Below are 26993 nucleotides of genomic sequence, written 5' to 3'. Positions count from 1 at the left end.
CTAGAACTCTTATTTTTTTGTGATAGAGTGATTGGAGCACATACTTGTTGGTCACAAAAACATCACATGGACACATATAAGACCTTCTGGAGGAAACTTCTGTGATCAGATGAAACAAAAATTTAGCTGTTTAGCCACAATACCCAGCAATATGTTTGGAGGAGAAGGTAAGGCCATTAATCCCAGGAACACCAAGCCTGCCGTCAAGCATGGTGTTGGTAGTATTATACTCTGGGCCTGTTTTGCTGCCAATGGAACTGGTGCTTTAAATGGGACAACGAAAAAGGAGGATTACCTCCAAATTCTTCAGGACAAGCTAAAATCATCAGCCCAGAGGTTGGGTCTTGGGCGCATTTGGGTGTTCCAACAGGACAATGACCCCAAAAACACGTCAAAAGCGGTAAAGGAATGGCTAAATCAGATTAGAAATAAGGTTTTAGAATGGCCTCCCCAAAGTCCTGACTCAAACGTGTGGACAATGCTGAAGAAACAAGTCCATGTCAGAAAACCAACACATTTAGCTGAACTGCACCAATTTTGTCAAGAGGAGTGGTCAAAAATTCAAGCAGAAGCTTGTGGATGGCTACCAAAAGCGCCTTATTGCAGTGAAACTTGCCCAGGGACATGTAAGCAAATATTAACATTGCTGTATGTATACTTTTGACCCAGCAGATTTGCTCACATTTTCAGTAGACCCATAATAAATTCATAAAAGAAGCAAACTTCATGAATGTTTTTTGTGACCAACAAGTATGTGCTCCAATCACTCTATCACAAAAAAATAAGAGTTGTAGAAATGATTGGAAACTCAAGACAGCCATGACATTATGTTCTTTACAAGTGTATGTCAACTTTTGATCAAGACTGTATGTATGTGTGTGTGTGTGTTTAAATATGTATATTCTTTAAAAGACATTTAAAAATATGTTTTTGTATTAGCTTAACATGTTTTTAATATATATTTTTTAATTGAGTCTTGAAAATTATATATTGTATTTGATTCAGAACAAATAACTGCACTTAGGACTTTTTTTTTTAGCACCCTTACTAATGGCTGTTAGTGTGTTGGCCCTGTGATGTAGTGGCTGGATAGGCTGCAGCGAACCTGAGAAGGACGAGAGATAGAAAAATGGATGGATGCATGAAATAAAATAGTCTTTCACTTTATTTATTTGTTTTAATTATAATCAAATACATTAAATTGAAATATAATGCAATTAGACTACAGTTTAATATGATTTAATAAAATTAGAATATGATACTACGTAAAAATGTTGCTATAATCTGTTTTTTTCTACTGTAAGTGTCATTTGCCGTCTAAAATGTAGCCAGGATATGAGTTATTTGGGCCTGAATCATACGCCTGCCTGATTTAATGAGATCAAATACAGGAAAATGTCACAAAAAAATCTGCCTCAAAAACTATAAACTAAAACAAACATTGAAATATTTATAAATAGTTGATTTATATAGGCTAGTAAGGAAAAGTTTTGTACCTGACACGTTTCGGAAGGTACAAAACTTTACCTTACTAGCCTATATAAATCAACTATTTATAAATACACATTAGTAGGCTAAATGAACCTCTTTAACGTAAACATTGAAATATTATTTTAATAGACTTTGCAGGTGTACCTAATTAAATGGAAATATAGTGAAATTAAAATACAGTTTAATACGTTTTGATAAAATGAGAATTTGATACAACATCAAAATGTAGCCATAATACGTATTTTTTTTCTACTATTTGTGTCATTTGCCGTCTAAAATGTAGCCAGGATATGAGTTATTTGGGCCTGAATCATACACCTGCCCAATTTAATTAGATCAAATACAGGAAAATGTCACAAAAAAATATTGCCACAAAAACCATAAACTAAAACAAATACTATCTTATTAGACTTTGCAGGTGTACCTAATTAAATGGAAATATAATGCAATTAGAATACAGTTTAATACGATTTAATACAATTTTAATATGATACAACATCAAAATGTAGCTCTAATCTGTTTTTTTTTCTACTATTTGTGTCATTTGCCATCTAAAATGTAGCCAGGATATGAGTTATTTGGGCCTGAATTATACACCCGCCCAATTTAATGAGATCAAATACAGGAAAATGTCACAAAAAATCTGCCACAAAAACCATAAACTAAAACAAACATTGAAATATTATTTTAATAGACTTTGCAGGTGTACCTAATTAAATGGAAATATAGTGAAATTAAAATACAGTTTAATACGTTTTGATAAAATGAGAATATGATACAACATCAAAATGTAGCCATAATACGTATTTTTTTTCTACTATTTGTGTCATTTGCCGTCTAAAATGTAGCCAGGATATGAGTTATTTGGGCCTGAATCATACACCTGCCCAATTTAATGAGACCAAATACAGGAAAATGTCACAAAAAATTATTGCCACAAAAACCATAAACTAAAACAAATACTATCTTATTAGTCTTTGCAGGTGTACCTAATTAAATGGAAATATAATGCAATTAGAATACAGTTTAATACGATTTAATACAATTTTAATATGATACAACATCAAAATGTAGCTATAATCTGTTTTTTTTCTACTATTTGTGTCATTTGCCATCTAAAATGTAGCCAGGATATGAGTTATTTGGGCCTGAATCATACACCTGCCCGGTTTAATGAGATCAAATACAGGAAAATGTCACAAAAAAGTATCTTATTAGATACTTAATTAATTAAATGAAAATACAATGCAATTAGAATACAGTTTAATACGATTTATTAAAATTAGAATATGATACAACATCAAAATGTAGCAATAATCTGTTTTTCTTCTACTATTTGTGTCATTTGCCATCTAAAATGTAGCCAGGATATGAGTTATTTGGGCCTGAATCATACACCTGCCCGATTTAATGAGATCAAATACAGGAAAATGTCACAAAAAATCTGCCACAAAAACCATAAACTAAAACAAACATTGAAATATTATTTTAATAGACTTTGCAGGTGTACCTAATTAAATGGAAATATAGTGAAATTAAAATACAGTTTAATACGTTTTGATAAAATGAGAATATGATACAACATCAAAATGTAGCCATAATATGTATTTTTTTCTACTATTTGTGTCATTTGCCATCTAAAATGTAGCCAGGATATGAGTTATTTGGGCCTGAATCATACACTTGCCCAATTTAATGAGACCAAATACAGGAAAATGTCACAAAAAATTATAGCCACAAAAACCATAAACTAAAATAAATACTATCTTATTAGTCTTTGCAGGTGTACCTAATTAAATGGAAATTTAATGCAATTAGAATACAGTTTAATACGATTTAATACAATTTTAATATGATACAACATCAAAATGTAGCTATAATCTGTTTTTTTCTACTATTTGTGTCATTTGCCATCTAAAATGTAGCCAGGATATGAGTTATTTGGGCCTGAATCATACACCTACCCGATTTAATGAGATCAAATACAGGAAAATGTCACAAAAAAGTATCTTATTAGATACTTAATTAATTAAATGAAAATACAATGCAATTAGAATACAGTTTAATACGATTTATTACAATTAGAATATGATACAACATCAAAATGTAGCAATAATCTGTTTTTCTTCTACTATTTGTGTCATTTGCCGTCTAAAATGTAGCCAGGATATGAGTTATTTGAGCCTGAATCATACACCTGCCCGGTTTAATGAGATCAAATACAGGAAAATGTCACAAACATTTTTTGCCACAAAAACCATAAACTAAAACAAATACTATCTTATTAGACTTTGCAGGTGTACCTAATTAAATGAAAACATAATGCAATTAGAATACAGTTTAATACGATTTAATACAATTTTAATATGATACAACATCAAAATGTAGCTATAATCTGTTTTTTTTTGTACTATTTGTGTCATTTGCCATCTAAAATGTAGCCAGGATATGAGTTATTTGGGCCTGAATCATACACCTGCCCGATTTAATGAGATCAAATACAGGAAAATGTCACAAAAAATCTGCCACACAAACCATAAACTAAAACAAATGCTATCTTTTTAGACTTTGCAGGTGTACCTAATTAAATGAAAATATACTGTAATTAGAATACAGTTTAATACGATTTAATAAAATGAGAATATGATACAACATCAAAATGTAGCTATAATCTGTTTTTTTTTTTAACAACATTGAAATACTATCTTATTAGGCTTTGCAGGTGTACCTAATGTTTTGGCCAAACAGGTAGGTTGCATTAACATGCACGAGCGATGGCCCCGATTAACATGCATCTCAGTTGCTGCAGGCACAGGTTGTGCTTGAAAATAAACATTTACACTCCACGGAGAGGGAGGATGTTATCAATATCTGTCAAGAAGAAGAGTAAATGTGAGGTTAATAAATAAGGGAAAGCACAAAGAGTGCGAGTAAATCTAGTCCAAGTCGGCAGCTTTTTAAAGAATAGTTTCAAGCACAAAGTGTGACATCCGTACTCACAAAGCAATTAGATAACATAATGTCACGACGAAATCATCGGAAAAAAAAAAAATGTAAAGAACAACTGTCAGCTACGCTGAGCTGCAACGAGAGGAAGCCAGTTCATGCTTACAAAAGTGTCACTACAGTGGAGGTTTTTTTTTTAAATTGTATAAAACAAAGATTTAAACAATGGAACAGGGCCGGATCAATACATGAATAGTTCCCGTTCACAGGCCATGTGAGAAGTATTGACAGTAACATGCCTGAGGCCATGAGAAAGCCACATGAAGCCAGCTGTGGATTTTAGGTCAGGTCAGTCAATATGTGCTTCACTGCTAAACCCAGCCTGCAGGAACATGTCTCAAAGTCACCTGCTTCATGTTAATAAGTACCAGCCGTGGAAATAAATGACAATTTTGCATGGTTTTTTTTAATCTTCACATGTCCTTTAACTCAAGTATGTTTACTTTCAAGTACACTATATTGCCAAAAAGTATTTGGCCACCTGCCTTGACTCACATATGAACTTGAAGTGCCATTCCATTTCTAACCCATAAGGTTCAATATGATGTCGCTCCACCTTTTGCAGCTATTACAGCTTCATAGAGAAAACACACTAAACAACACTGTCATAAACATGTGCCATATAGCGAAACCACACTAAACAACAACGACAAACACATTTTGGAAGAATATTTGCACCGCAACACAACATAAACACTACAGAACAAATTCCCAGAATTCCTTGCAGCACCAATTCTTCCGGGACGCTACAATACAAACAAACGCCATTGGTGGATCTACACCTAACATCCACTGTAATGATACCAAGTACAATAGCATATCTAGTCGATACTACTATTAGTCAAGTCAAGTCAAGTCAACTTTATTTATATAGCACATTTTCAACAACTTTTTAGATTGCACCAAAGTGCTTTACAGGTTAAAAAAGCATGGAGCAAACAAAAAACAAACAAACAAAAAAACAACAAAAAAAAACAACAAAAAAAAAAAAAACTAAGCAAAACAAAACAAAAAACAAACAAAGAACATAAACAATGAGTGTGCTAAACAAGATAATGCAAATGCAATACGGTAAAAGGGGTCGAATAAAAAGTTTAAAAAAATTTGCATAATAAAAAAAATAAAAATAAAAATAAAAAAATAAAAATAATAATAATAATAATAAAAGTGCTACAAATTGAAAAATTTACTATAATTACTATTATTACATCGATATTTTTTAACATCACAATTACGTTTATAAAGTCAGGAAATACGTCCCTGTACACATGAGGACTTTGAATATGACCAATGTATGATCCTGTAACTACTTGGTATCGCAATGATACCCAAATTTGTGCTATCATCCAAAACGAATGTAAAGTATCAAACAACAGAAGAATAAGAGATTATTACATTTTAACAGAAGTGTAGCTAGAACATGTTAAAAGATAAAGTAAGCAGATATTAACATTAATTGAACAAGTAGAATGACAATTTATTTTCCACCACTTGTCCTTAATAATGTTGACAAAATAGGTAGATAAATGTCAGAATATGTTACTGCATACATCAGCAAACTAATTAGGAGTCTTTGTTTGTTTACTTACTACTAAAAGACAAGTTGTCTAGTATGTTCACTATTTTATTTAAGGACTAAATTGCAATAATAAACATATGTTTAATGTACCTTAAGATTTTTTTGTTAAAATAAAGCCAATAATGACATTTTTTGTGGTCCCCTTTGTTTAGAAAAGTACCAAAAAGTACCAAAATACTTTTGGTACCGGTACCAAAATATATTGGTATCGGGACAACACTAGTACACATACACGCACACACCGAGCACCCACTGGCAGAAATGTAGATCACCGCCTATGGGTGCTGGAGCCTATGAAGTAAATGGGTTATACTCTTATAGCGCGTTTCTACTTTCAAGGTACTCAAAGCGCTTTGACACTATTTCCACATTCACCCATTCACACACACATTCACACACTGATGGCGGGAGCTGCCATGCAAGGCCCTAACCAGCAGCCATCAGGAGCAAGGGTGAAGTGTCTTGCTCAAGGACACAACGGACGTGACGAGGTTGGTAGAAGGTGGGGATCGAACCAGGAACCCTCAGGTTGCTGCCACGGCCACTCTCCCAACGGCGCCACGCCATCCCAAGTGGACAAGTCACCACCTCATCGCAGGGCCAACACAGATAGACAGACAACATTCACACTCACATTCACACACTAGGGACTATTTAGTGTTGCCAATCAACCTATCCCCAGGTGCATGTCTTTGGAGGTGGGAGGGGCCTATCCCCAGGTGCATGTCTTTGGAGGTGGGAGGGGCCTATCCCCAGGTGCATGTCTTTGGAGGTGGGAAGAAGGGAACACAGTCACATGCAAACTCCTGTAATAATCACTGAATCATTTTATTGGTGTCACCACCTGTTGGCTCAGCTTTTATTAGAGCAGAACCCACTAAACTGGTACATTATTACACATGTAATGTCTCTCCATCCATTGTCTTTACCGCATACCCTCGTTAAGGTTACAGGTAAGCTGCGGACTATGGGTGAGAGATGACGTGTACATAAACAAGTACATTGAGAGGAATTGTAATACTGTGACTTTTTTTTGAGTTTGAGTTTGAGTTTATTTCGAACATGCAAGCATACAACATGATACATCACAATTTCCAGTTTCTTTTCAACATGTTCAAAAAGGAGTAGGAAGAAGCAGAGCTTATTTAATCCTACCCCTTTTCTTTACATAACAGTTGCAAAACTTTTTGTTCACTTCCTGTTCACAATTTTTTCACAATAAACTCCATAAGTAATTACAATAAAAATAAATAAATAAATAATAGTAAGAATTTAATAATAATAATTGGTGAAGTAAGTCATATTTCATATGATGAGATAAGTAAGATTACTTTAAGAATGAATGAATGGATGGATGAAATAAATTGAGAATGTTTGTCATGGTTCTTCTTCATTGTACTTTGTAAACACTTTAAGTTTGAAGAGTCTCTTGAAGTGTATCATATTAGTACATTGTTTGATTGCTTTGCTTAATCCATTCCATAATTTAATTCCACATATTGATATACGGAAGGTCTTAAGTGTTGTACGTGCAAACAAATGTTTTAAATTACGTTTTTCTCTAAGATTATATTTCTCCTCTTTGCAAACGCCATCTTTTTTTGCTAATTAAAAAACATATATATACTGTATGTATACCAGCAAATATTTCCAACACACTTGTAATTTACGGCGAAGCTCTGAGCTGCATCAACCAACAAAGCATATTGTGTGTTTGTTGCAGAGGCCTTTGCACAGTTGGCCAGGAGGGAGAATCACTCAGTCCAGGAATCCTGTGACATCCAGGTAACCATGGCAACAAGTGAACATGACCCATTCATTGGCCATCTTTTACATCAGCTACTGCAGTGTCTGCACTAGTTTGTTACTCTGACTACTTTTTATTTTTATTTTTTATAATGACCTGATCGGCCATCATTACTGATGACAAGTGGCCTAGAAACCAAATTGCATTTATTTTCAATATAAAAAGAATCATTATACCCTAGAAGTAAACCAGACATTGTTAACAAATCCCATGCCACGAAGAGAAAACTTTTACAATTTATCAACCAAATACCTATTGACATTTTTTTTTCAATGTATTCATATTCATAACATGCATGCATACAACATGATACATCACACATGCATGCGTACAACATGATACATCACACATGCATGCGTACAACATGATACATCACACATGCATGCATACAACATGATACATCACACATGCATGCATACAACATGATACATCACACATGCATGCGTACAACTTGATACATCACACATGCATGCGTACAACTTGATACATCACACATGCATGCGTACAACATGATACATCACACATGCATGCGTACAACATGATACATCACACATGCATGCGTACAACATGATACATCACACATGCATGCGTACAACATGATACATCACACATGCATGCGTACAACATGATGCATCACACATGCATGCGTACAACATGATACATCACACATGCATGCGTACAACATGATACATCACACATGCATGCGTACAACATGATACATCACACATGCATGCGTACAACATGATACATCACACATGCATGCGTACAACATGATACATCACACATGCATGCGTACAACATGATACATCACACATGCATGCATACAACATGATGCATCACACATGCATGCGTACAACATGATACATCACACATGCATGCATACAACATGATACATCACACATGCATGCATACAACATGATACATCACACATGCATGCGTACAACATGATACATCACACATGCATGCGTACAACATGATACATCACACATGCATGCGTACAACATGATACATCACACATGCATGCATACAACATGATGCATCACACATGCATGCGTACAACATGATACATCACACATGCATGCGTACAACATGATACATCACACATGCATGCGTACAACATGATACATCACACATGCATGCGTACAACATGATACATCACACATGCATGCATACAACATGATACATCACACATGCATGCATACAACATGATGCATCACACATGCATGCGTACAACATTATACATCACACATGCATGCGTACAACATGATACATCACACATGCATGCATACAACATGATGCATCACACATGCATACATACAACATGATACATCACACATGCAAGCATACAACATGATGCATCACAATTTCCAGTTTCTCTATTCAACATGTTCGAAAAGGAGTAGGAAGAAGCAGAGCTTATTTAATCCCACCCCTTTTCCTTTACATAGCAGTTGCTAAAACTTTTGTTCACTTTCTGTTCTCAATTTGTTTACAATATACTCCATAAGTAATAAAAATAAATACATCATAATTGGTGAAGTAAGTTATATTTCATATGGTGAGATGAGTAAGATTTTCTTGAAAATGAATGTTTATCATGGTTCTTCTTCTTTGTACTTTGTAAACACTTTAAGTTTGAAGAGTTTCTTGAAGTGGATCATATTAGTACATAGTTTGATTTCTTTGCTTAATCCATTCCATCATTTAGTTCCACATACTGAAGGTCTTAAGTGTTGTACAAAGGTTTTAAATTAAAATGTTCTCTAAGATTATATTTCTCCTCTTTTGTTGAAAAGAATTGTTGTACATTCTTGGGTAGCAGGTTATGGTTTGCTTTGTGTATAATTTTAGCTGTTTGCAAATTCACTATGTCGTGGAATTTCAGTATCTTTGATTCAATAGATAAAGGGTTTGTATGTTCTCTATATCCAACATTATGTATTATTATAACTGATCTTTTTTGTAACACCATTAATGAATAAAGTTTACTTTTGTAGTTATTTCCAATAACAATAACTCAGATATGTAACACTAGTGAGCAGTAAAGTGAAGTGATTTTTCGTCTGGAACATGTTTTGCTTTATTCATTATTGACGTGTTTCTTGCTACTTTATGTTTTTACAGCACTTAATTTACAACACTGATACTATACTTGGTATCATTACTGCCGATATTTGTATTGATTAGATTTGGACTACTACAGTCTGCTAGTGTATATTTGTTTGTTTTATTATTATTATTGTGATGTTTATGCTACATCTCTGTCATAAAACAGTGGGGAAAAAAACAAATGTGTGTATAGTGCACACCTTTGTAATATAAATGTGTGTACTGTACACATTAGTTTTTTCAATTAAATTTGGTGATTTGATTTTGTATTTCGTTCGTATATAAGTTGAAAATATCGTGCTGGGATTTTTATCCGAATAAAATCGTTATGACAAATTTTCACTATGGGTGCCCTTTTTTGTGGCTGAAAAGGGAACTGCACTTTTTTGGAATTTGTATCGTTCACAATCCTTATGAGGGACAAGAACACACACATGTCTATTTTTTTTTTTTAGAATTTTACAGATGATAAAAAACACTTGGAAGATGCGACTAATGGGAGTCACTGTTGTAGCCTTCAAAGCCTCTAAAACAACTTAAAACCCTTCATCAACGTTGTATATACACACTGCAAGTCTATATATATATATTTATAATGTAGTAACAGACACTTTCATAACAATATATACAATATTTACGGGATTTTGGAACTAATTCCTCTGCGCATTGATTTCCGTTTCCATAGCAGCGCACGTCTGACTTCTGGCATCAAGTGTGTTCCTACTTCTGGATACAAAGTTGTGTGTTCTAATCATGGCAGACTTGGTAAAAGACAACCAAGACCACTATTTGTGGTCACAACATTATCTTTTTGAAGCTAAACATACGGAGGGTGAACTTCTGCTTCGAGATGTGAACATGAAGGAAGAGTGAGACGTTGGAGCAGACGGAAGTGAATCGAAGCTGCAAAATGTGGAAATTGAAGACAAGCTACACTATATTCCACCTGCCTTGACTCACATAAGAACTTGAAGTGCCATCCCATTCCTAACCCATAGGGTTCAATATGATGTCGGTCCACCTTTTGCAGCTATTACAGCTTCAACTCTTCTGGGAAGGCTGTCCACAAGGTTGCGGAGTGTGTTTATAGGAATTTTCCACCATTTTTCCAAAAGCGCATTGGTGAGGTCACACACTGATGTTGGTGGAGAAGGCCTGGCTCTCAGTCTCCGTTCTAATTCATCCCAAAGGTGTTCTATCGGGTTCAGGTCAGGACTCTGTGCAGGCCAGTCAAGTTCATCCACACCAGACTCTGTCATCCATGTCTTTATGGACCTTGCTTTGTGCACTGGTGCACAGTCATGTTGGAAGAGGAAGGGGCCCGCTCCAAACTGTTCCCACAAGGTTGGGAGCATGGAATTGTCCTAAATGTTTTGGTATCCTGGAGCATTCAAAGTTCCTTTCACTGGAACTAAGGGGCCAAGCCCAACTCCTGAAAAACAACCCCACTCCATAATTCCTCCTCCACCAAATTTCACACTCGGTACAATGCAGTCCAAAATGTAGCATTCTCCTGGCAACCTCCAAACCCAGATTTGTCCATCAGATTGCCAGATGGAAAAGTGTGATTCATCACTCCAGAGAAGGCGTCTCCACTGATCGGCAACATGCTTTACACCACTGCATCCGACACCTTGCATTGGACCTGGTGATGTATAATTTAGATGCAGCCGCTCGGCCATGGAAACCCATTTCATGAAGCTCTCTGCGTACTGTATGTGGGCTAATTGGAAGGTCACATGAAGTTTGGAGCTCTGTAGCAACTGACTGTGCAGAAAGTCGTTGCACTATGCGCTTCAGCATCCGCTGACCCCTCTCTGTCAGTTTACGTGGCCTACCACTTGGTGGCTGAGTTGCTGTTGTTCCCAAACTCTTCCATTTTCTTATAATAATGCCGACAGTTGACTTTGGAATATTTAGGAGCGAGGAAATTTCACGACTGGATTTGTTGTACAGGTGGCATCCTATGACAGTTCCACGCTGGAAATCACTGAGAGCGGCCCATTCTTTCACAAATGTTTGTAGAAACAGTCTCCATGCCTAAGTGCTTGATTTTATACAAGGGATTAGGACACCTGATTCTCATCATTTGGATGGGTGGCTAAATACTTTTGGCAATATAGTGTATTTCGACATACCATAAAATGTGGGATAATACTTTACAGATACTGTAATATGATTGTTCATGTTTTTCAATCAGTACATATTGTTGTCCTATCGCATTGTTGTGTATTACAAGCTCAAACGCGTTTCGCGTGGACACAAAACATAGCTTATCTCTTGCCGTAGTTAGCCTTTACGGCTAATACCGTAGCACGCCGATGTGTTACTACGCTGAAAAAAATAGTTCCTCAGGTTTCCTTTTTACAATAACAATGTTGCTACAGTTTGTTATTATACTGGTTACGGAATATAAATAAAATATTGTTGACAGTTTTTGAATGCATTTTCAAAGTAATTTATTGGTAGAATTCAATCAATCAAAGTTCACTTATATAGCCCTAAATCACGAGTGTCTCAAAGGGCTGCAGAGTCCAGTCCATAGAGGATCTAACATAATAGTGAGAGTCCAGTCCATAGTGGATCTAACATAATAGTGAGAGTCCAGTCCATAGTGGATCTAACATAATAGTGAGAGAGTCCAGTCCATAGTGGATCTAACATAATAGTGTGAGAGTCCAGTCCATAGTGGATCTAACATAATAGTGAGAGTCCAGTCCATAGTGGATCTAACATAATAGTGAGAGTCCAGTCCATAGTGGATCTAACATAATAGTGAGAGCCAGTCCATAGTAGATCTAACATAATAGTGTGAGAGTCCAGTCCATAGTGGATCTAACATAATAGTGAGAGTCCAGTCCATAGTGGATCTAACATAATAGTGAGCGTCCAGTCCATAGTGGATCTAACATTATAGTGTGAGAGTCCAGTCCATAGTGGATCTAACATAATAGTGCGAGAGTCCAGTCCATAGTGGATCTAACATAATAGTGTGAGAGTCCAGTCCATAGTGGATCTAACATAATAGTGAGATTCCAGTCCCTAGTGGATCTAACATAATAGTGTGAGAGTCCATTCTATAGTGGATCTAACATAATAGTGTGAGAGTCCAGTCCATAGTGGATCTAACATAATAGTGAGAGTCCAGTCCATAGTGGATCTAACATAATAGTGTGAGAGTCCAGTCCATAGTGGATCTAACATAATAGTGCGAGAGTCCAGTCCATAGTGGATCTAACATAATAGTGTGAGAGTCCAGTTAATAGTGGATCTAACATAATATTGTGAGAGTCCAGTCCATAGTGGATCTAACATAATAGTGTGAGAGTCCAGTCAATAGTGGATCTAACATAATAGTGTGAGAGTCCAGTCCATAGTGGATCTAACATAATAGTGTGATAATCCAGTCCATAGTGGATCTAACATAATAGTGTGAGAGTCCAGTCCATAGTGGATCTAACATAATAGTGTGAGAGTCCAGTCCATAGTGGATCTAACATAGTAGTGAGAGAGTCCAGTCCATAGTGGATCTAACATAATAGTGTGAGAATCCAGTCCATAGTGGATCTAACATAATAGTGTGAGAGTCCAGTCCATAGTGGATCTAACATAATAGTGTGAGAGTCCAGTCCATAGTGGATCTAACATTATAGTGAGAGTCCAGTCCATAGTGCATCTAACATAATAGTGTGAGAGTCCAGTCCATAGTGGATCTAACATAATAGTGAGAGTCCAGTCCATAGTGGATCTAACATAATAGTGTGAGAGTCCAGTCCATAGTGGATCTAACATAATAGTGAGAGTCCAGTCCATAGTGGATCTAACATAATAGTGTGAGAGTCCATTCTATAGTGGATCTAACATAATAGTGTGAGAGTCCAGTCCATAGTGGATCTAACATAATAGTGAGAGTCCAGTCCATAGTGGATCTAACATAATAGTGAGAGTCCAGTCCATAGTGGATTTAACATAATAGTGTGAGAGTCCAGTCCATAGTGGATCTAACATAATAGTGTGAGAATCCAGTCCATAGTGGATCTAACATAATAGTGTGAGAGTCCTGTCCATAGTGGATCTAACATAATTGTGTAAGAGTCCAGTCCATAGTGGATCTAACATAATAGTGAGAGTCCAGTCCATAGTGGATCTAACATAATAGTGAGAGTCCAGTCCATAGTGGATTTAACATAATAGTGTGAGAGTACATTCTATAGTGGATCTAACATAATAGTGTGAGAGTCCAGTCCATAGTGGATCTAACATAATAGTGAGAGTCCAGTCCATAGTGGATCTAACATAATAGTGAGAGTCCAGTCCATAGTGGATCTAACATAGTAGTGAGAGAGTCCAGTCCATAGTGGATCTAACATAATAGTGTGAGAATCCAGTCCATAGTGGATCTAACATAATAGTGTGAGAGTCCAGTCCATAGTGGATCTAACATAATAGTGTGAGAGTCCAGTCCATAGTGGATCTAACATAATAGTGTGAGAGTCCTGTCCATAGTGGATCTATCATAATAGTGTGAGAGTCCAGTCCATAGTGGATCCAACATAATAGTGTGAGAGTCATGTCCATAGTGGATTGTGTAAGAGTCCAGTCCATAGTGGATCTAACATAATAGAGTCCAGTCCATAGTGGATCTAACATAATAGTGAGAGTCCAGTCCATAGTGGATCCAACATAATAGTGAGAGTCCAGTCCATAGTGGATCTAACATAATAGTGTGAGAGTCCATTCTATAGTGGATCTAACATAATAGTGTGAGAGTCCAGTCCATAGTGGATCTAACATAGTAGTGAGAGAGTCCAGTCCATAGTGGATCTAACATAATAGTGTGAGAATCCAGTCCATAGTGGATCTAACATAATAGTGTGAGAGTCCAGTCCATAGTGGATCTAACATAATAGTGTGAGAGTCCAGTCCTTAGTAGTTCTAACATAATAGTGAGAGTCCAGTCCATAGTGGGGCCAGCAGGAGACCATCTTGAGTGGAAACAGGTCAGCAGCGTAGAGACGTCCCCAACTGATGCACAGATGAGTGGTCCATCCTGGGTTTCGACTTTGGACAGCTAGCGCCTCATCTGTGGTCACCGAATTGATTGCTTCCATTAGCTGCATTGCTAGCCACCAAGAACGAGACGATTTTTATTCATTCGAAAGCGAATAATAAACAAAAAAACTTTTGTATTCTTGTCTCTCATAATGATTGTGAACAATAGGCACATTGGAAAAAATAAATAAGTGCAGTTCCCCTTTAAGCACCTGCCCCCCAAAACCTCGGTGCACGTGCCGCTAGGAGAATGACTAAGAACGAAGTCGTGTCAGTGACCTGTCACAGCATTCTTCTAGCAGACAGATTAGTTTTTGCTTCATCCCTCACTTCAAGCATGACGGAAGACCTGACAAGTCCGAAAGAGAAAGAGATGATAGAGGATTATCTGCTCACAGATACCACCTAGTGGTGCTTTGAGCAGACTGCAGCGAGTCTTGGATCAATTAACCAGCTTCCACTCCTTAATGCTTCAGTCACACGCAGGATTCTCACAGGATTGAGGCAAACGTTGAGGCAAACATTCATCCAGACCTGCTGTATTTATAGCTTATTTAGTCAATGAAATGTAGAGACAACAATACATGTTTGAGCACTTAATTTCCATTAAACCATTTAGCAACACCCCCACCGTCAAACATTCGCAACTTTTCATTTAATAGGTAAATCATAATACAGGTAATGACAAAACAGACACTCTTTTTTTGTGTGTGTGTGTCCCAAAAAAACAAAAAACAAATACAAAAAAACAGTGGGTATTCGGGTTGTACGGTATACCGGTATTAGTATAGTACCGCGATACTAATGAATCATTTTCGGTACTATACCGTCTCTCTGTGGTATCATCCAAAAGTAATGTAAAGTATCAAACAACAGAAGAATAAGTGATTATTACATTTTAACAGAAGTGTAGACAGAACATGTTAAAAGAGAAAGTAAGCAGATATAAACAGTAAATGAACAAGTAGATTAATAATTAATTTTCTACCACTTGTCCTTAATAATGTTGACAAAATAATAGGTAGATAAATGACACAATATGTTACTGCATACGTCAGCAGACTAATTAGGACTCTTTGTTTGTTTACTTACTACTAAAAGACAAGTTGTCTAGTATGTTCACTATTTTATTGAAGGACTTAACTGCAATAATAAACATATGTTTAATGTACCCCAAGATTTTCTTGTTAAAATAAAGCCAATGATGCTATTTTTTTGTGGTCCCCTTTATCTAGAAAAGTACCAAAAAGTGCCAAAAAGGATCAAAATAATTTTAGTAACCGGTACCAAAATACTGATATTGTTACAACACTAGTGGGTAGTAATGTACTGCCTTCTTCTTTACCACAAGCATATAGAGAATCACAATAACTGAGTAAAAGGAAAAAAAAGGTAACAACAAAAATAAAAATCACAAACATACAGAGAACTGTCACTGAATAAAAACAACAACAACAACAACAAAACAGAGTGGAGGTCAGTGAAAAGGTTCATTGTCATCAGTGAGGGTCACATTTATCCTGTAGTGTCTTTAATAACTAATTATGCAGCCCCAGGTCATGTCCAAATTGTTTTGGTGTACCCCTCAGGTTATATTTCATTTTCTCTAAATCTAAGAAAAACATGAGGTCCTTAAGCCATAGGGAGACCTTGGGGGCAAATTGTGATTTCCACTCCAATAAAATCCTTCTATGAGCTATTAATGATGCAAAAGTGATACTATCTTTAAAAGTCTGCTTAATTTTTTGATAGTTAGGTGGGACTCCAAAAATAGCCAATTCTGCACAAAGTGTCAATTTATAATTTAGTGCATCTGCAAGATGTTTAAAAATATTAATCCAGTAGGCTTTCAGACAGGGACAGGACCAGAACATATGTGTGTCATGTTTGCAGGAGTCCATTGACATGTATCTGCAATATTGGCATACATTTTGGAAAGTTTAGTGTTAGTAAAATACACTATATTGCCAAAAGTATTTGGCCACCCATCCAAATGATGAGAATCTGGTGTCTTAACCACTTGGCACGGCCACAGGTGTATACAATCAAGCACTTAGGCATGGAGACTGTTTCTACAAACATTTGTGAAAGAATGGGCTGCTCTCAGTGATTTCCAGCTGTGCAACAAATCCGGTCGTGAAATTTCCTCGCTCCTAAATTTTCCAAAGTCAACTTTATTATAAGAAAAGTGAAGAGTTTGGGAACAACAGCAACTCAGCCGCCAAGTGGTAGGCCACGTAAACTGACAGAGAGGGGTCAGCGGATGCTGAAGCGCATAGTGCAAAGACTTTCTGCACAGTCAGTTGCTACAAAGCTCCAAACTTCATGTGACCTTCCAATTAGCCCACGTACAGTACGCAGAGAGCTTCATGGAATGGGTTTCCATGGCCGAGCAGTTGTATCTAAGCCATACATCACCAAGTCCAATGGAAAGCGTGGGATGCAGTGGTGTAAAGCACGTCGCCACTGGACTCTAGAGCAGTGGAGACGCCTTCATCATCATGGCGCCGATGAAGCTCGCGTGCGCTCTGTTTTGTTTGTTTTTGTGCATAAATTGTGTTTCTGGGTGCTCTTACACCCGCGAAGAGCTATTGAACATCAGATCCATCATCCCTATGAACTTGTAACCAGTCATTTTAGCGTCAGCTGCGGATTTGGTCCATTCTGTGATAAAAAGAGGGAGACCGCACCGAAGAGGGAAACGTGCGGGCGCTCTTGTCCGTCTTCGCGGACGGGGATTACGCACGCCTCTACCAGGCATCTTCCTCTCCAACGTCCGCTCACTTGCCAACAAGACGGACGAGCTAGCGTCACCAAGAAAAATTCCTAGTTTGTGAACCCGTTCTCAAACAATGGCAATAAATCGATTCTGATTCTGATTCTGATTCTCTGGAGTGATGAATCACACTTTTCCATCTGGCAATCTGATGGACCAGTCTGGGTTTGGAGGTCGCCAGGAGAACGCTGCATTTCGGACTGCATTGTGCCGAGCGTGAAATTTGGTGGAGGAGGAATTATGGCGTGGGGTTGGTTTTTCAGGAATTGGGCTTGGCCCCTTAGTTCCAGTGAAAGGAACTTTGATTGCTCCAGGATACCAAAACATATTGGACAATTCCATGGGATGGCACTTCAAGTTCATATGTGAGTAAAGGCAGGTGGCCAAATACTTTTGGCAATATAGTGTGCTTAATTTTGATGAGACAATTTCACGGACCCTACTTTATGGATTTAGAAGGCCTGCTTCTGGTCCAGCATTATATGACATGCTTGGAGGGTTTTGGTGTGGAGGATTATGCCCATGAAATACTTTTTAGATGGTTTGGAACAGGGCTGCTTAGCAAGCAGGGTAAACATCAGTGTTGACAAGGTATTATTTAAGTCCATATTGTGTGTGTGTTTTTCCTTTGTTGTCTGCTGGGATTGTTAACTCTTGTCTGGTTCTTCCTCAGAAGTTTCTGGAGCAGCAGATGGAGTCGCACCGCGCGGCGCACAGCAAGCAGCTCGGCCGTCTGCGAGACAAGATCAATGAGCAGCAGCGGCTCATCAACGACTTAACAGAGTCAGTACCTCATTGTCACTCCGAGTCCTATCCTTCTAGGAACCTTTCTTTAGGAAGTAGAACTTTAACTACAAAGGCACCTGTAATAGGCGAGCACATTTCACAATGTCATTGTGTGAATGCTCCAAAGCATTCACACATACTGTATGCTTTTCTACACCAAAATGCATCTGTTTATTATTATTATTAGACTTCTTCTTCTCCAGATTTTGGCGCGCTCTACCGTCCACATTTTTCACCCGATTCAAACCGTTCCAACTTAAAACTGTTCAGCCTATTCGGGAATCACAGGCTTTCCCTGGTCAAATTCCAAAAATTCCCAGATTTCCCAAAATTCCAGGTTTTCCGGGACATTTTTCCCCTTCAAAATGAATTGGCCAATTTTCAAACTTCCACCATTTACACATTTTTCAACTTATTCAAACCATTCCACCTTCAACACATTCCACCATTATGGAAATTCAAACTTCCCCTTTTCCAAGTTCAAAAATATTCCAGGATTTTCCAGAGTTCCTGATTTTCCAAAGCCCTATTTCCACCCTTTATTCTGGCAACTACTCCTCCTACATTTTTCAATCCACTTCAACCGTTCCACCATCAAAAAATTCCTCTTTATCAACGAAGTTGTTTTTTTAACTGGAAAAATTGCCGGTTTAACAGAAATTCCAGGAATTCCGTAATACCCTTTCTCAATTCAACATGTTACTACTTAACATTTCTGGACCGATTTGAAAAATTCCAATACCAACCATTTCAACTCATTCAGATCATTCAAGTTTTTTACAATTTTCAAAAAAAATCCCGCTTTTCCCGACATTCCCAATTTTTTCTGAAATTCCAATTGAAATCAAAGGAACATTCTTCAAACTTCCACAATTCCCACATTCTTCAACCCATTCAAACCATTCTACCTTCAACACATTACACAATTCTGGAAATTTAAACTTCCCCTTTTCAAAGTTAAAAAAAATTCCAGGATTTTCCAGGATTCCTGATTTTCCAAAGCCCTATTTCCACCCTTTTTTCTGGCAAGTACTCCCACATTTTTCAATCCACTTCAACAGTTCCACCATCAAAACATTCCTCTTTATCAACAAAGTTGTTTTTTGAACTGGAAACATTTCTGGTTTTCCCGAAATTCCAGGAATTCCGTAATACCATTTCTCAATTCAACATGTTATTTAACATTTCTCGACCGATTTGAACAATAACAACACCAACCATTTGAACTCATTCAGATCATTCAAGTTTTTTACAATTTTCTAAAAAAAATTCCCGCTTTTCCCGAATTTCCCAATTTTTTCTGAAATTCCCATTGAAATCAATGGAACATTCTTCAAACTTCCACAATTCCCACATTCTTTAACCCATTCAAACCATTCCACCTTCAACACATTACACCATTCTGGAAATTCAAACCTCCCCTTTTCCAAGTTCAAAAATATTCCAGGATTTTCCAGAGTTCCTGATTTTCCAAAGCCCTATTTCCACCCTTTATTCTGGCAACTACTCCTCCTACATTTTTCCATCCACTTCAACCGTTCCACCATCAAAAAATTCCTCTTTATCAACAAAGTTGTTTTTTTAACTGGAAAAATTGCCGGTTTAACAGAAATTCCAGGAATTCCGTAATACCCTTTCTCAATTCAACATGTTACTACTTAACATTTCTCGACCGATTTGAAAAATTCCAATACCAACCATTTCAACTCATTCAGATCATTCAAGTTTTTTACAATTTTCAAAAAAAATCCCGCTTTTCCCGACATTCCCAATTTTTTCTGAAATTCCAATTGAAATCAAAGGAACATTCTTCAAACTTCCACAATTCCCACATTCTTTAACCCATTCAAACCATTCTACCTTCAACACATTACAAAATTCTGGAAATTTAAACTTCCCCTTTTCAAAGTTAAAAAAAATTCCAGGATTTTCCAGGATTCCTGATTTTCCAAAGCCCTATTTCCACCCTTTTTTCTGGCAAGTACTCCCACATTTTTCAATCCACTTCAACAGTTCCACCATCAAAACATTCCTCTTTATCAACAAAGTTGTTTTTTGAACTGGAAACATTTCTGGTTTTCCCGAAATTCCAGGAATTCCGTAATACCATTTCTCAATTCAACATGTTACTATTTAACATTTCTCGACCGATTTGAACAATAACAACACCAACCATTTGAACTCATTCAGATCATTCAAGTTTTTTACAATTTTCTAAAAAAAATTCCCGCTTTTCCCGAATTTCCCAATTTTTTCAGAAATTCCCATTGAAATCAATGGAACATTCTTCAAACTTCCACAATTCCCACATTCTTTAACCCACTCAAACCATTCCACCTTCAACACATTACACCATTCTGGAAATTCAAACCTCCCCTTTTCCAATTTCAAAAAAATTCCAGTATTTTCCAGAATTCCTGATTTTCCTAAGCCCTATTTCCACCCTTTTTTCTGGCGAGTACTCCTCCCACATTTTTCAATCCACTTCAACCGTTCCACCATCAAAACATTCCTCTTTATCAACGAAGTTGTTTTTTGACCTGGACAAATTTCCGGTTTTCCCGAAATGTCAGGAATTCCGTAATACCATTTCTCAATTCAACATGTTACTACTTAACATTGCTCGACCGATTTGAAAAATCCCAACACTAAGTATTTCAACTCTTTCAGACAATTCAAGTTTTTTACTATTTTCTAAAAAAAATTCCCGCTTTTCCCGAATTTCCCAATTTTTTCTGAAATTCCCATTGAAATCAATGGAACATTCTTCAAACTTCCACAATTCCCACATTATTTAACCCATTCAAACCATTCCACCTTCAACACATTACACCATTCTGGAAATTCAAACCTCCCCTTTTCCAAGTTCAAAAAAATTCCAGTATTTTCCAGAATTCCTGATTTTCCTAAGCCCTATTTCCACCCTTTTTTCTGGCGAGTACTCCTCCCACATTTTTCAATCCACTTCAACCGTTCCACCATCAAAACATTCCTCTTTATCAACGAAGTTGTTTTTTGACCTGGACAAATTTCCGGTTTTCCCGAAATTTCAGGAATTCCGTAATACCATTTCTCAATTCAACATGTTACTACTTAACATTGCTCGACCGATTTGAAAAATCCCAACACCAACTATTTCAACTCTTTCAGACAATTCAAGTTTTTTACTATTTTCCAAAAAAAATTCCAGCTTTCCCCGAATTTCCCAATTTTTTCTGAAATTCCTATTGAAATCAATGGAACATTCTTCAAACTTCCACAATTCCCACATTCATCAACCCATTCAAACCATTCCACCTTCAACACATTACACCATTCTGGAAATTCAAACTTCCCCTTTTCCAAGTTCAAAAAAATTCCAGGATTTTTCAGAATTCCTGATTTTCCAAAGCCCTATTTCCACCCTTTTTTCTGGCGAGTACTCCTCCCACAATTTTCAATCCACTTCAACCGTTCCACCGTCAAAATATTCCTCTTTATCATGACAAAAAACTAAGTTGTTTTTTGAACTGGAAACATTTCCGGTTTTCCCGAATTTCCCAATTTTTTCTGAAATCCCCATTGAAATCAATGGAACATTCTTCAAACTTCCACAATTCCCACATTCTTCAAACCATTAAAACCATTCCACCTTCAACACATTACACCATTCTGGAAATTCAAACCCTTTTTCCAAGTTAAAAACAATTCCAGATTTTCCCGAAATTCCCTAATACCATTTACTACATCATTTCTTGCCCGATGTAACCAATTCCAACACCAACCAATTCAGCTCATTCAGGTAATTCATTCTCCCATTTATTTAAAAAAAATTCAGCTTTTCCCAAATTTCCAGGAAGTACCCATTAAAATGAATGGGACATTTCTCCAAGTTGAACAATTCCCACATTTTTCAACATATCCAAACCATTCCAAAATTAACACATTCCACTCATCCTGGACATTCAAACTAACACTTTCCCAAGTTCCAAACCAAATTCCGGTTTTCCTGGAAATTCAAACTCTTCAACATTCAAACCATTCCAACATTCAAACCATTTCTACATTCATCCTACATTCTATTAGCATTTCAGTTTAGCATTAACTCTTCAACATTCAAACCATTCCAACATTTAAACTATTCTTACATTCATACTACATTCTGTCAGCATTTCAGTTCAACTTCAGCATTGGAGCATTCACACGCAATTCCTTCAGGAATTGCCTCTTCTAGTTGTCTATACTGCCCTAAAGAGAGTGTGAGAGTGTAGCGTGAGATTCAGATACTTGTCATTTACTGTGACTAATCATTACCAAAATAATAATGGCAATAATAAATGGAGTTTTCCCAAGTCCAAGGAAGCTTCCATGGCAGGGGTGCCCACACTTTTTCCGCAGGCGAGCTACATTTCAATTGACCAAGTGGAGGGGATCATTCATACACACTATATAGTCAAAAGTATTTGGCCACCCATCCAAATGATCAGAATCAGGTGTCCTAATCACAGGTGTATAAAATCAAGCACTTAGGCATGGAGACTGTTTCTACAAACATTTGTGAAAGAATGAGCCGCTCTCAGTGATTTCCAGCGTGGAACTGAAGGGAGACTGAGAGCCAGGCCTTCTCCACCAACATCAGTGTGTGACCTCACCAATGCGCTTTTGGAAGAATGGTGGAAAATTACTTTAAACACACTCCGCAACCTTGTGGACAGCCTTTCCAGAAGAGTTGAAGCTGTAATAGCTGCAAAAGGTGGACCGACCTCATATTGAACCCTATGGGTTAGGAATGGGATGGCACTTCAAGTTCATATGTGAGTCAAGGCAGGTGGCCAAATACTTTTGGCATTATAGTGTATATCATGTATATTGATTTATTTATGAAAGAGATGTTAACAAGTTAAATGTGTTTAATGATAATACAAGCAGTTTAACACATTCCTTTCTTTCATGAAGACAAGAATATAAGTTGGTGTATGACCTGATTCTGATGACTTGCATTGATTGGAATCAGACAGTAGTGATAACGTCCACATTTTCAAATGGCGGAGAAAAAAAGTCCTCCTTTCTGTCCATCCAGCTTCCATACTCCTTTTTATGCACTTTACAAGAAATACATTGGCGGCAAACTCCGTAGCTTGCTAGCTTGCACGCGCTAGCTTTTTGAGACTCTTATTTTGTTGGCGCAGGCAGGATGAAGCAGGGCTTTTATGGTGAAGACAGGAACTGTGCAGTCGGTCTTTAGGGTTTTGACAGCAGGAGTCTGTTGAAATAAAAAGTGTTTCTGGCCTTCCTGTCGATAATTTTTTCTTAATAATGATGTGGCAACAGCCAGCGTCATCTCTTGAATGTCAATCAAGTGACGTCTTGGTGAAGATATAATGATCACACATTTTTTGGTCAATTTTTTTAATGCCAGGCTGGCAATCGACTGACACCTATCGATTGGTAGCTCGCCATCGACGTAATGGGCACCCCTGTTCCATGGTGACATCAGATTCACTTTGGAGCTGATAATAAACATCAACAAGTTGTGGAGTATCAGACATGGAAATTGGGCTGCAGACTGCTTCTCTTTCCCAGCAGAGCTGATACCCAAACAGCAGTAGCTGCACAGCTTAATGTGATTAGGAGCACCTTAATACGCCTGAATATGGATGGACGAGCGAGGACCAATCAAAACATTCACAATATTATGTAAATCAGGGGTCACCAACGCGGTGCCCGCGGGCACCAGGTAGCCCGTAAGGACCAGGTGAGTAGCCCGCTGGCCTGTTCTAAAAATAGCTCAAATAGCAGCACTTACCAGTGAGCTGCCTCTATTTTTTAAATTGTATTTATTTACTAGCAAGCTGGTCTCGCTTTGCCCGACATTTTTAACTCTAAGAGAGACAAAACTCAAATAGAATTTGAAAATCCAAGAAAATATTTGAAAGACTTGGTCTTCACTTGTTTAAATAAATTCATTCATTTTTTTACTTTGCTTCTTATAACTTTCAGAAAGACAATTTTAGAGAAAAAATACAACCTTAAAAATGATTTTAGGATTTTTAAACACATATACCTTTTTACCTTTTAAATTCCTTCCTCTTCTTTCCTGACAATTTAAATCAATGTTCAAGTAAATTTTTTTTTTTTATTGTAAAGAATAATAAATACATTTTAATTTAATTCTTCATTTTAGCTTCTGTTTTTTCGACGAAGAATATTTGTGAAATATTTCTTCAAACTTATTATGATTAAAATTCAAAAAAATATTCTGGCAAATCTAAAAAAATCTGTAGAATCAAATTTAAATCTTATTTCAAAGTCTTTTGAGTTTCTTTTAACATTTTTGTTCTGGAAAATCTAGAAGAAATAATGATGTGTCTTTGTTAGAAATATAGCTTGGTCCAATTTGTTATATATTCTAACAAAGTGCAGATTGGATTTTAACCTATTTCATCAAAATTCTAAAATTAATCTTAATCAGAAAAAATTACTAATGATGTTCCATAAATTATTTTTTTAATTTTTTCAAAAAGATTCGAATAAGCTAGTTTTTCTCTTCTTTTTTTGGTTGAATTTTGAATTTTAAAGAGACGAAATTGAAGACAAACTATATTTCAAAATGTAATTGTCATTTTTTTCGTGTTTTCTCCTCTTTTAAACCGTTCAATTAAGTGTAAATATCATTAATTATTAATAATAACATAGAGTTGAAGGTAAATTGAGCAAATTGGCTATTTCTGGCAATTTTTTTAAGTGTGTATCAAACTGGTAGCCCTTCGCATTAATCACTACCCAAGAAGTAGCTCTTGCTTTCAAAAAGGTTGGTGACCCCTGATGTAAATGCTGTTCACCTTTATTGTATTTCTCTTGATCTGTTGTCTTCTTGTAAGAAGAAACTACCCATAACATCTCTTAGTAGTGATGTGCGATACCACTGGTTGTTTTTCCGATCCAAAACCGAGTAAAATTCAGGCCGGTCCGATACCTGGCGCAATTATAGTTAATACTGTGGGTCTGGGTTAGTTGCCTCATTCATCACTTAGAGCGTGAGTGAAGAATGCGTAAAGAATGCACTACTGACCTGATGAGTAAGTAAGTCAATTTTATTTAAAAAGCACTTTTCACAGATAAAATCACAAAGCGCTGTACAAAATATACAGCCCTGGTCAAAAGTTTACATACACTTGTAAAGAACATAATGTCATGGCTGTCTTGAGTTTCCAATCATTTCTACAACTCTTATTTTTTTGTGATAGAGTGATTGGAGCACATACTTGTTGGTCACAAAAAACATTCATGAAGTTTGCTTCTTTTATGAATTTATTATGGGTCTACTGAAAATGTGAGCAAATCTGCTGGGTCAAAAGTATACATACAGCAATGTTAATATTTGCTTACATGTCCCTTGGCAAGTTTCACTGCAATAAGGCACTTTTGGTAGCCATCCACAAGCTTCTGCTTGAATTTTTGACCACTCCTCTTGACAAAATTGGTGCAGTTCAGCTACATTTGTTGGTTTTCTGACATGGACTTGTTTCTTCAGCATTGTCCACACGTTTATGTCAGGACTTTGAGAAGGCTATTCTAAAACCTTAATTCTAGCCTGATTTAGCCATTCCTTTTCCACTTTTGACGATCTGACCACAGAACTATCCTCCAGAAGGTCTTATCTTTGTCCGTGTGATGTCAGATGAAACAAAAATTGAGCTGTTTGGCCACAATATGGAGGAGAAAAGGTGAGGCTTTTAATCCCAGGAACACAAATCCTACCATCAAGCATGGTGGTGGTTGTATTATGCTCTGGGCCTGTTTTGCTGTCAATGAAACTGGTGCTTCAGGACAACCTAAAATCATCAGCCCGGAGGTTGGGTCTTGGGCGCAGTTGGGTGTTCCAACAGGACAATGACCCCAAACACATGTCAAAAGTGGTAAAGGAATGGCTAAATCAGGCTAAAATTAAGGTTTTAGAATGGCCTGCCCAAAGTCCTGACTTAAACGTGTGGACAGTGCTGTAGAAACATGTCCATGTCAGAATACCAACACATTTAGCTGAACTGCACCAATTTTGCCAACCAGAAGCTTGTGGATGGCTACCAAAAGCGCCTTATTGCAGTGAAACTTGCCAAGGGACATGTAAGCAAATATTAACATTGCTGTATGTATACTTTTGACCCAGCAGATTTGCTCACATTTTCAGTAGACCCATAATAAATTCATAAAACAACCAAACTTCATGAATGTTTTTGTGACCAACAAGTATGTGCTCCAATCACTCTATCACAAAAAAATAAGAGTTGTAGAAATGATTGGAAACTCAAGACAGCCATGACATTATGTTCTTTACAAGTGTAAACTTGTAAACAACTTTTGAACGCGACTGTACGTGAAGAAAAACAATTCAATTAAAACAACAGGGG

General features: G+C 36.8%; 1 protein-coding gene across 3 annotated transcripts in view; it reads left to right on the top strand.

Moving 5' to 3' along the window:
- Window positions 1–26993, top strand: part of kif5ab (kinesin family member 5A, b) — a 362881-nt gene that overhangs the window by 243055 nt on the left and 92833 nt on the right. For all 3 annotated transcript variants that reach the window (XM_062037662.1, XM_062037663.1, XM_062037664.1), the window contains 2 exons: window positions 7800–7861; window positions 18494–18603. In XM_062037662.1, coding sequence (XP_061893646.1) covers window positions 7800–7861; window positions 18494–18603 — 172 coding nt within the window. The remainder of the gene's footprint in view (window positions 1–7799; window positions 7862–18493; window positions 18604–26993) is intronic.

The sequence above is a fragment of the Entelurus aequoreus genome, linkage group LG26 (genome assembly GCF_033978785.1).
Source record: "Entelurus aequoreus isolate RoL-2023_Sb linkage group LG26, RoL_Eaeq_v1.1, whole genome shotgun sequence".
NCBI classification, from domain to species: Eukaryota; Metazoa; Chordata; class Actinopteri; order Syngnathiformes; family Syngnathidae; genus Entelurus; species Entelurus aequoreus.
Note: the sequence above shows the minus strand (reverse complement) of the source record. Positions and strands in the feature narration are given on the sequence as shown.